The sequence below is a fragment of the Canis lupus genome, chromosome 3, assembly GCF_011100685.1.
Source record: "Canis lupus familiaris isolate Mischka breed German Shepherd chromosome 3, alternate assembly UU_Cfam_GSD_1.0, whole genome shotgun sequence".
NCBI classification, from domain to species: domain Eukaryota; kingdom Metazoa; phylum Chordata; class Mammalia; order Carnivora; family Canidae; genus Canis; species Canis lupus.
Genome location: NC_049224.1, coordinates 92,396,905 through 92,406,109, shown reverse-complemented (window position 1 = coordinate 92,406,109; position 9,205 = coordinate 92,396,905). Strand labels below are relative to the sequence as shown.

Genomic DNA, 9,205 nt, shown 5'->3' with positions numbered 1-9,205 from the left:
ATTTAGAAATGCTTGCATCTTTCAAACTCTCACCTAGTCTGTTGGTCACATAGAAGTTCGCCAGGGGAAAAGCAGCTGTCTGCGCACCCCAGATGCTCCCTGCTACCCTGGCCAGATGACCACACAGGTGGCCCCATGCTCCGGCTGGCTCCTGCGCCAGCCTAACCCTAACACCCCCACCTCATTCTCCCCATCACCACCACCACCACCACCACCTCCTCCTTTGCCTCTGTTCTATCCCAAGAAATTTCTGAAACTTTAGAGAGGTCACTGATTTTGATTGCAAATTTAAAAGATTCATAAGGCATATAAAATTTTAAGCTGTGCAAATCACGTAAGATGGAACATTTCAGAAAACAAGAAGGATTCGGGACAGTCTGACATCTTGTGTCCATGCATTTTGCTCTGTGGAGGTGGTCCCTGCCCAGTGGCCCTCCCGCCGTGTGCCCACCCACCCAGGGTACACTGGCCTAGCCACCTATGCTGTGTAGGTTCAGTGGCGGGTGGGGGTGGGGGAGTCCAGCCTCGCAGCTGTCTATGAGATCTCTGCTCCGGGAGTGCGGAGCGTCCCTGCTCAGGAAGCAGAAAACACCTGGCAATTCCTTCTTGATTTGACTTAGGTAGATGATGAAAAGCATCTTAAAAGCCACTTTTGGGCAGCCCAGGTGGCTCAGAGGTTTAGGGCCGCCTTCAGCCCAGGGCCTGATCCCGGAGACCCGGGATTGAGTCCCACATCGGGCTCCCTGTGTGGAGTCTGCTTCTCCCTCTGCCTCTCTCTCTCTCTCTGTCTCTCATGAATAAATAAATAAAAAAAATTTTAAAAAGCCACTTTCACTGCCGCTTATCACATTTTCTGCATAAGGTTGATGGCCAGTGGGCTGGTGGCGCAGGGGCATGAGAGGGGCCAGGCTGCGAGGACCAGCGGTGGGACCAGTTGGGCCATGCCCTCAGCCTGGCTGAGTCCAGAGGCTGAATATGGGCCAATATCTGAAGAGCACTCTGGATGAGCGCCTACTAAACCGGCTATGAATCATCCTCTTTGCTCAGGTAGCATCAACATAACAAGGAGGAAACACTGGCCCGTTGCCTCTGATCAGATCCCCCATGTTCCACAGTAATCGCCCAAGCATCGGCACGATGGATTTGCCACCTCCGTGGGTCAAGTGCTGACCGGTGACGGGTCTCCACTCGTCTGCATGGGCGTGGGACCTCCTCTCTCTAGTAGCCTCCCAGTGCAGCCGGGCCACCTGGCCAGGTCCCAGTTGGGATGGGGGCCTTGACTGTCAAGAAATTGGGAACTCTGGCTTTGTGCAAGATGCCCGGGAGCTGAGAAGAAGTCTCATCCCAGAGCCTAGACCTGGAAACTCCACCTCCGTCCCTAAATCTGGATACTCTCCCACAGTTAGAAGTGAACCCCTATGCACTATAAAGATACTGCACATAACTTATTTAGCTTTTGTCACCTGAAAGGTTTTTGTGTGGTGTTCACTCCTGGCAGAGCACCGGGTGTGTCCTCATCTCCCTTCACGGGAGGTGCACACTATTCAGGCCGAGCCAGGGTGGGGCTCTGCTCCAAGCACCTTAAGAATTATCAGCATTGCTGTCTGGTGCCACGATTGCAGCACATGCAGTTGAACTACCTTCTCCCCCAAGGCTCTGAGGCAGCCTGGCTCCCGGCCAGCCCACCAGACTGGATGGAAGCATATTTTGCTGTCACCTAGCATGCATTTCATATTGTGTGTGTAAGTATGCACACACATGTATATCCCAAGGATGTAAAAGTATGACCTTCACATCAATTAAGGCTATTTAAGGGGTGTGTTTCAGATGAAATGCCGTAATACGCAAAATCACCGGATTAATGAATTAATCGACAGGAAAATAATCTTTGCCAGAAAAACTATGACTGTGAATTTCCAAAATAGGATTGGCTTGTTCATATATATTAACCAAAAATAAGCTCCGCTTTGCAGTAGAAACCCCACCGCCAGTTTCCAAAAAAAGAAATGTCTGAAAGTTAGCTTTAGGAAGAGGTTGGTTGGAGTCAACCACCCAGCGCTACACGCAACTGCTCCAATTCAACATTTGTCTGACCAAATCGCGGGAGACCGATTTGTGTGTCGACACACCCGCTAAGTCCAATCGGATGAGTATCTCCAATAACATAGCAATTGATTTAATAAAGGAACTAACCAATTTTAAATTGCAATAAATTTACCAAACATTTTCACCGTTTATGGAGAGCTTTACAGTAAGAAAGTATCAACAAAAGCAGGCACATCCGTGTACAAAGTGTTGCTGTTGGGCGCAGTTTCGCGTCAGCCGTCCCTAACGCAGCGGCTGCTCCGTCCGTCCGTCCTCGCAGCCTGGGCCCTTCCTCCCGGGAGGCCGCCCTGGCTCTCTGAGCTCTCACCCTGGACCGGACTTGCCACAGAGAAGTGCGCTGGGGGCGAGGCAACCCCGAGACATTTATTGTAAACTTTAAAATGGAATCCGGGTACGAACAGACACAGAAAAGAAGGGAAACCTCCCAGACACAGAAATGGTGACAGCGGAGGGCCGGCCTGGGCGGCGGGGGCGTCCGCGAGCGGGGCCGGTGCGCCCCTGGGAGTGCAGCGCCGCGCGCGGGTCCTGCTCGCTGCGGGGGCCGAGGCCGGGGGCCGGTGGTCGGCGGGGAGGCCCGGGCCGGTGGTCGTCGGTGGCCGGTGGTCGGTGGCCCGCGGTCCGTGTGGCCCGAGGCCGGTGGTCGGTGGCCCGTGGCCCGGCGCTCAGCAGGCCCGGCCCGGCTCCCACGCGCGCCCCGCCTCGCACGGCGGCCGGCAGCAGTAGGGGTAGGAGGCGTTGAGGTCGGGGTCCGAGGGCGCGTAGCCCGGCAGCTCCACCGACGGGTGCCCCCCGCAGCGCACCTCCGCGCCCGCCTCGTCCCGCGCGTGCAGGACGCCCACGCTGATGTAGGACACGGCGTGGCGCGCCGCGAGGCCCGCGCAGTCCCCGGGGGCGGCCAGGTCCGACTCCTCCGGCGCCAGGATGGACGCCTCGCTCGGCCGCGGCTGCAGCCGCCGCCCCCGCCGCCCCCGCCGGCCCCGCCGCGCCCGGGAGGCCGCAGGCTGCGCGCGGAGCCCGGGGCCGCCGCGGGGCCGCGCCGGGGCCCGGGCCGCCCTCCTCCGGCCGCGCCGGCCGCGCCGAGCCTGCGACGCGCGGTAGTTCTTGACGAGCAGCAGGCTGAGCAGGCCCAGCAGGCACTCGAGCGAGTTGAAGACGGTGGAGAGCACCAGGCCGCGCTGGTAGTCCTTGAGCTGGCGGCACTTGGCGGACGTGGCGCTGTCCAGGGCGCTGCGGGCGCGGGGCGCGGGGGGCGCGGGCGGCGCGGGGGGCGCCGGGGGCGCGGGCGGCGCGCGGGGCGGCAGGCAGTAGTGGGAGTACTTGCGTTCCACGAGCGACACGGTGTCGCCGTCGATCACGGCGCCCGCGAAGGCGCTGAGGACCCCGAGCATGAAGACCAGGACGCCGAGCAGGAGCAGGTTGTGGCTCTTCGCCGGCCCCGCGGGCCCCGCGCCGTTCCCCGGCTCCCCGGGCGCGGCCTCCGCGGCCCCCGCGCGCGCCGCGGCCGCCCCGAGCCCCGGGCCCCGCGCCGGCCCCGCGAGCGGCGCGTCCCGGGGCCCGCAGCAGAGCAGGGCGGCGCCGAGCAGCGAGAGGCCGGCGGCCAGCAGCAGCCCCGAGTAGAAGGCGCCGGCGGCCGCCCCCAGCCGGAACGGCTCCCCGCGCAGCTCCGAGCCCAGCGAGAAGCACTTGAGGCCGACGGCGGCGGCGCTGAGCGCGCAGGCGAGCAGCAGGCAGGAGGAGAGCGCGGCGCAGGCCCCGCGGACGCTCCACTTCATCCTCCGCGCCCGAGCCGGCCCGCGCCCCGCGCGCCCGCCGCCGCCCGCCGCCGCCCCCGCCGCCTGCGCCTCCTCCCGGCGCCGCGCGGCCGGACCGCCGGCCTCCTCCTCATCCTCCCGCGTCCTCCCCGGCCCGCGCCGCCGCCGCCGGAGTCCGCATCCTCCGCCTCCCGCGCCGGGAGCCGCTGCGGCGCAGGACCGCGGGGCGCGCGCCCCCTCCCCAGCCCGCCGCGCCCCTCCCCGCCCCTCCCCGCCCCTCCCCGCCCCTCCCCGCCCCTCCCCTCCCCGCCGCCCCGCGCGCCCGGCCCGGCGCCGCCCTCCCCCGCCGCAGCCCCCGCGGCCCGGGACGCCCCTCCGCCGCCTCCCCGGGGAGAAGCGCCCCCCGCGTCTCCCCGCCTCCCGCCCCGTACCCCGGCCGCCCGGCCCCCCGCGCAGGGCGCCCCCCGGGCCCGCCCCCCGGGCCCTCCCACCTCCCGGGCCCCTAAGCCTGCGCCTCCCCGGCGACCGGCCCACGCCCGCCGCCCGCCCGCGGCCTGGAAGCCGGAGGGACTCAGCCTGCGGGCGCGGGAGAGGAGGAGGGAGCCCGGTGCCGGCGGGGCGGGGAGCCGGGGCGCAGGACGGCGGAGGCGGAGGACGCAGGAAGGGAGAGCCCGGGTGGGGCGGGGGCGGGGGCGAGGGGAGCCGGGGAAGGGCTGGGCCTGCGTGGGGGGGGGGCGGCGGCGGTGCGGGAGGCCGGGCCCGGGGCCGGGGGAGGGGAGTCCCGGCGCGCGGGGTGCCGGGGAGGAGCCGCGGAGGCCTCAGGCGCAGCCTCGCACGAAGCCCCTGCGGACCTCAGTCAGAACAGCCCTCCCGGGGCTCGGGCGCGTGACAGGTGATGCCGCGGAAGGCGCCCGGGGGCGGGGGCGGGGTCGGGGGGCGCGGGAGGGCGCGGGGCAGGAGGCGGCAGCGGCCCTCCCCGGCCTCCCGGGCCCTCCGCCTCCGACCGAGACCGGCCCTGGGTGGACCCGGCGCGGGGCTCCGGGGGGCTGGGCCTGCGCCGCGGCTCGCCCGCACCCCTCTGCGGCTGCGGCCTGGAGCCCGGGACCCGGGAGCCGGGAGCCGCCGGCCGAGGCGCTCAACCATCCGGCGCCGCATCCAGGGGGGCGGGCAGCGGCTGCGGCGCTGGGGGCCCGCGGGGGCCGGGGAGCGGGCGCATCGCGGGGCGCAGGGCGCCGCGCAGCCCCCGCCGTCCCCGCCGCCCACCCGGGCTTCCCCAGCTCGCGGGCGGCGCCCCTTCCTGCCCGAGCGCCGGCGAGTCGGACGCGAGCCCCCGAGGCGCCCCGGGTCGGGGGCAGCGAGCCCGCGCGCAGGAGCCCCCGCAGCCACGGAACCCCCTGCCCCGTAAACGCAACTCGAAGGCCCTCGGTGCGGCTCCCGGGACATGTGCGTGGGACCGACTCGAGCCGCGACCGCGGTCGCCGGGCGGAGAGGGAACCGCTCTCGTGTATTTTTAGCGCGGAGTGCAGATTTTAGAACATCAGCTGAACCTCCTCGTCCGTCCCGCTCCTCGGCAGGATGACTTGCCAGAAAAGTGGGCATAGTGAGCCTCCTTTCACATGTATGGTGTACAGGTTCTAAAAGGACAGTGTGTAAATCAGCTTGTATAATAATCGTGGCACCCACGCGCGTGAGCGGAGTTGCCATGAGCTTACTTCCAATGATTATTCCGGTTTCCAGGGAGACGAGGTTTGCAGCCACCTCCGTGGAGAAGGAGGGAGCAGCCTCTCCATTCCCCTGCGTGCGCCAGCCAGATTGATTAGGCCTGGGGGCGGAAGTGAACTGACGGTGGCTCTTCCTCCGCCCGGATCCCCGGATCCTCGGGAGGAGGCCTGGGGAGGGGGGGGGGGGCGGGGGTGCTGCGGTTTAGGTTTAGGTTTTTGGTTTGAGATCTGGCCTCCTCTCTCCTTCGTGCCCCACCCCCACCAACCTCTGGCCAGACACTTCCCTCCCCTTGAGCACCACCTTGTTCCTTAAACTGATCATACCTCTTCCTGCCACGGGGCCTTTGCACGTGCTGTTCCCTCTTCCTGCTGCAGGTTTCCCTTGACGCATCCTCACCTGGCTCCTGCCTTCTTGTTCCTCAGATCTTAGCTTCACCTCACCAACTTTTGTTGGCTGCCTGCTGTCCTGCAAACACTGTAGAGTGCTTTGCATGGGTTTTCTTTTGTAGTCCTTGCACCAGACCCTGAGTCGGGTGGCCCTGTAATTCTCACACACGCTTTCTATGAATTAGCCAGTGACTTGTGGAGTCAGGGTTCAAACCCAGGCTCCATGCCCAACCTCCTTTCCCCCTGACCTCCCTCCCCTCACCAGACACCAGCCTCCCTCCCTGCTTCCCCTCCTCCCTGCCCCCCAGCCCCTCGCAGAGGCCCCCCCTAACAGGTGGGAACTCCTGGTGGTCTAAAGGTCTGTCCTCCCCATCAGATTAGCTGCTCACTGCAGGCAGGCTCCAGGTCCAACTGATCCCTCGCTCCTCCCCATCAGGATTCAGAACTGCCCTGGCTGTGTGGAATGAGTGAGTGAATGAATGAATAGGTGGTCAGCACTGACCCTGGGTCACTCTGTCCTGTGACAGAGTCTAAGTATCTGGTTCTGCTCATTGGAAGAATGCACCAGGCCAGCAGGCAGAGGAGGCACCCACCTGGTGTTGAGGTAAGGGAAGGCTGTCTAGGAGGGAGGTGGGAGGGAGGGAGGGAGTGGGTGGGTGGGTGCTAGGGAGGGAGGGAGAGAGTGGGTACTAGGGAAGGAGGGAGGTGGGAGCAGGGTGGGAGGGAGGGAGGTGGGGGACGGGAAGGGGGAGCCAGGCAGGGAGGGAGGAGCTGGGAGGGAGGGAAGAAGGGAGGGAGGGAGGGAGGGAAGGAGGGAGGGAAGGAGGGAGGGAAGGAGGGAGGGAAGGAGTAGGTGGGTGCTAGGGAGGGAGGGCAGGAGGAGCTGGGAGGGAGGTGGGGGCAGGCAGCAGGAGGAAAAGCAAAGACAGCAGAAGGGAGCTTGGACCGTCTACACCTCCAAAAATGTTGAGGGCAGAGAGCAGGTGACCTGCCAGAAAGGGAATTCATCCTGAGGGTGGGGAGACCCTAGAAGGGCAGGAGGATACTGCGGTCTGTATTTTGGAGGAACACTGCCCCGTGAAGACTGGGTTGAGGAGACAAGGCATGTGGGGGGTTCAGGAGCACTTGGGGTGCAGGTAGAAGGGTCCTACCCCATCGTGGTGTTATTGCAAGTATTATAATCTCTCCTGTTTGCTGCCTGGCGCTCAGCACATAGTCGCCTGTCTTCCGCCTCTATCTGCAGGAAGGAAGGGCAGCAGGCTGTGGTCCCTGTTATTTTTTTTAAGATTTTATTTATCTGGGGGAGAGAGAGAGAGAGAGCAAGCGAGCATGAGCAGTGGGAAGGGGCAAAGGGAGAGGGAGAAGCAGGCTCCTTGCTGGGCTCAGTCCCAGGACCCCTGGATCCCTGGACCATGACCTGAGCCGAAAGCAGACGCTTAACCAACTGGGCCATCCAGGCGCCCCTGTGGTCCCTGTTACACAGAGCTTCCTTTTAGGGTGACCCCATAACCATCCCTCTCTCACGGGGAGGGCCTCTCTGCACCTGAAGTGGTTTCTGACACCCATAACCCGGGGTGTGAACTGAAATGACCCACACACATTTTGAAAGCTGACTCTGTTGCTTTCCTGTGGAATCCTTTCTCCCAACCCCTGCCAGAGTCACCCGTGAAGCCCCTTCCCTCCCAGCCACGCAGCACAGCCAGAGGCGCCCCCTGGGATGAGCAGCTGTGGGCCACAGTGGGGTGATTTGGGTGCTCAGAGGTTGCTCAGGGGACCCACACTGGAAAGGAGCAACACTCCAGTGAGCAATGACTTTAGACAGGTTGTTGGGGAAGGAGGAGTGACTTCGAACATCACAGAGCCCTCCATGTGCCACATACTTTCTCAGGGACCAGTGTAGAACCTCCATGCGGGACACATCACTGCTAGGATTCTGAAGACAGGGAACCAGAGCCCAGAGATAAAGGCTCAAACCGATTATAACGGTAATCATGTATGAAGAGAAGGATATTTTCCCTGTTAGCTTTAAATTTCATTTTAATATTTAGTATTTATTAACATTTGAAATCCAGTCTCCTAGAGTACGGACTTCAGTTAACTTAGCTGATTCTAATTACTTGTTTTCGCATTTGTTTGTCATTTAGCTTTTCAGTATTTTTATTCTTTATCTTTTTAACTGGCTAAATAATAGAATTTTTCTTTTATTATTATTTCTCAGCCCCCTTTTTCCAGGAACAATCAATACTGATCTTCACTTATGGACGTAGTGTGTGCATTTATGTGCCAACATTGCATAGGCGGTGATTAATCCAAAAAACTCTCACAAAACCAGAGCCAGTGAGTTCTGCAAAACATGAGAATGTATTATTTTAAATGCTTTTATCTTGTGAAATGTAATAGATCCACAGAAAAACTCTATAATGTAACAGCTTGATGACTTATAAATGAGCATCTATATACTTGCCACCCAGTCAAGGAACAACATTGCAGGCACCTCCGCAATCACTGCCCTCCCTCCCAGGAAGGTTCCACTGGCTTCATTTGAAACCACTTTTCTTGTGTTTATTTACACTTTTATCACCTACACGTGTACCTCCACACATTTTAGTTTGGCTATGTGTATTATTTGGACTTCATATAAGTGGAATTATAGAACATGATTCTGTACGTCAGTTTTTTTTCATCCAAGGAGATGCCTCTAAATTTTAGCCCTGTTGTTTTCTGTGTCTATAGTTCACTCACTTTCATGGCTGGATCCTAAGCCATCCTAAGAACATGCCACAGTTTATTTTTCCATTTTACTGATGATTTGATTTGACCGCTGATAGTTTGGGGATATCATGAATAAAGCTGTTGTGAACTTCCTTGCGTGTGTACTGATGTGCTTTGGCGTGCATTCTGTTGGATCCCGAGTAATATATCTGTTCAGATTTTTGTGCCCTTTTGTAGTGAGAATCAACTGGCGTGTGATAGCAATCACTCATTTTTAAGTGTACAATTCCATGAATTTAGATAACTGTACACGCCGCAGTCATGATGCGGGCTGTTCCAGCTCCCCCAAACCACCTCCTGTCTGCCCCTCTCCTCAGTCCAACCCCCTCACACCTGCTCATCTGCTTTCTGTGCTGTAGTTTTACTCTACAATTTCATATACCTAGAATCATAAAATATATATATTCTTTTATGTCTGGCTTCTTGCATTTGGCATAATGCTTTGTTTTTACCCATTCATTCATATTG

The 9,205-nt window shown here is 60.6% G+C and overlaps 1 protein-coding gene and 1 long non-coding RNA gene across 2 annotated transcripts; one reads left to right on the top strand and one right to left on the bottom strand.

Annotated features, from left to right (window-relative positions):
* Positions 1-2,768: 2,768 nt before the first annotated feature.
* On the bottom strand, positions 2,769-3,878 carry TMEM271 (transmembrane protein 271). The gene has a single exon (XM_038533673.1). It carries the CDS (start codon positions 3,876-3,878, stop codon positions 2,769-2,771), a length of 1,110 nt encoding a protein of 369 aa, XP_038389601.1.
* Positions 3,879-4,646: 768 nt separating this feature from the next.
* LOC102153885 lies at positions 4,647-8,829 on the top strand. Its single transcript, XR_005357427.1, has 3 exons — positions 4,647-4,749; positions 6,493-6,569; positions 8,184-8,829. It is a non-coding gene; the product is annotated as an uncharacterized LOC102153885 (long non-coding RNA).
* Positions 8,830-9,205: the final 376 nt, after the last annotated feature.

Bases quoted from the DNA above. Each gene is read 5' to 3' on its own strand.
- TMEM271 (XM_038533673.1), bottom strand. From the start codon at position 3,878: ATGAAGTGGAGCGTCCGCGGGGCCTGCGCCGCGCTCTCCTCCTGCCTG.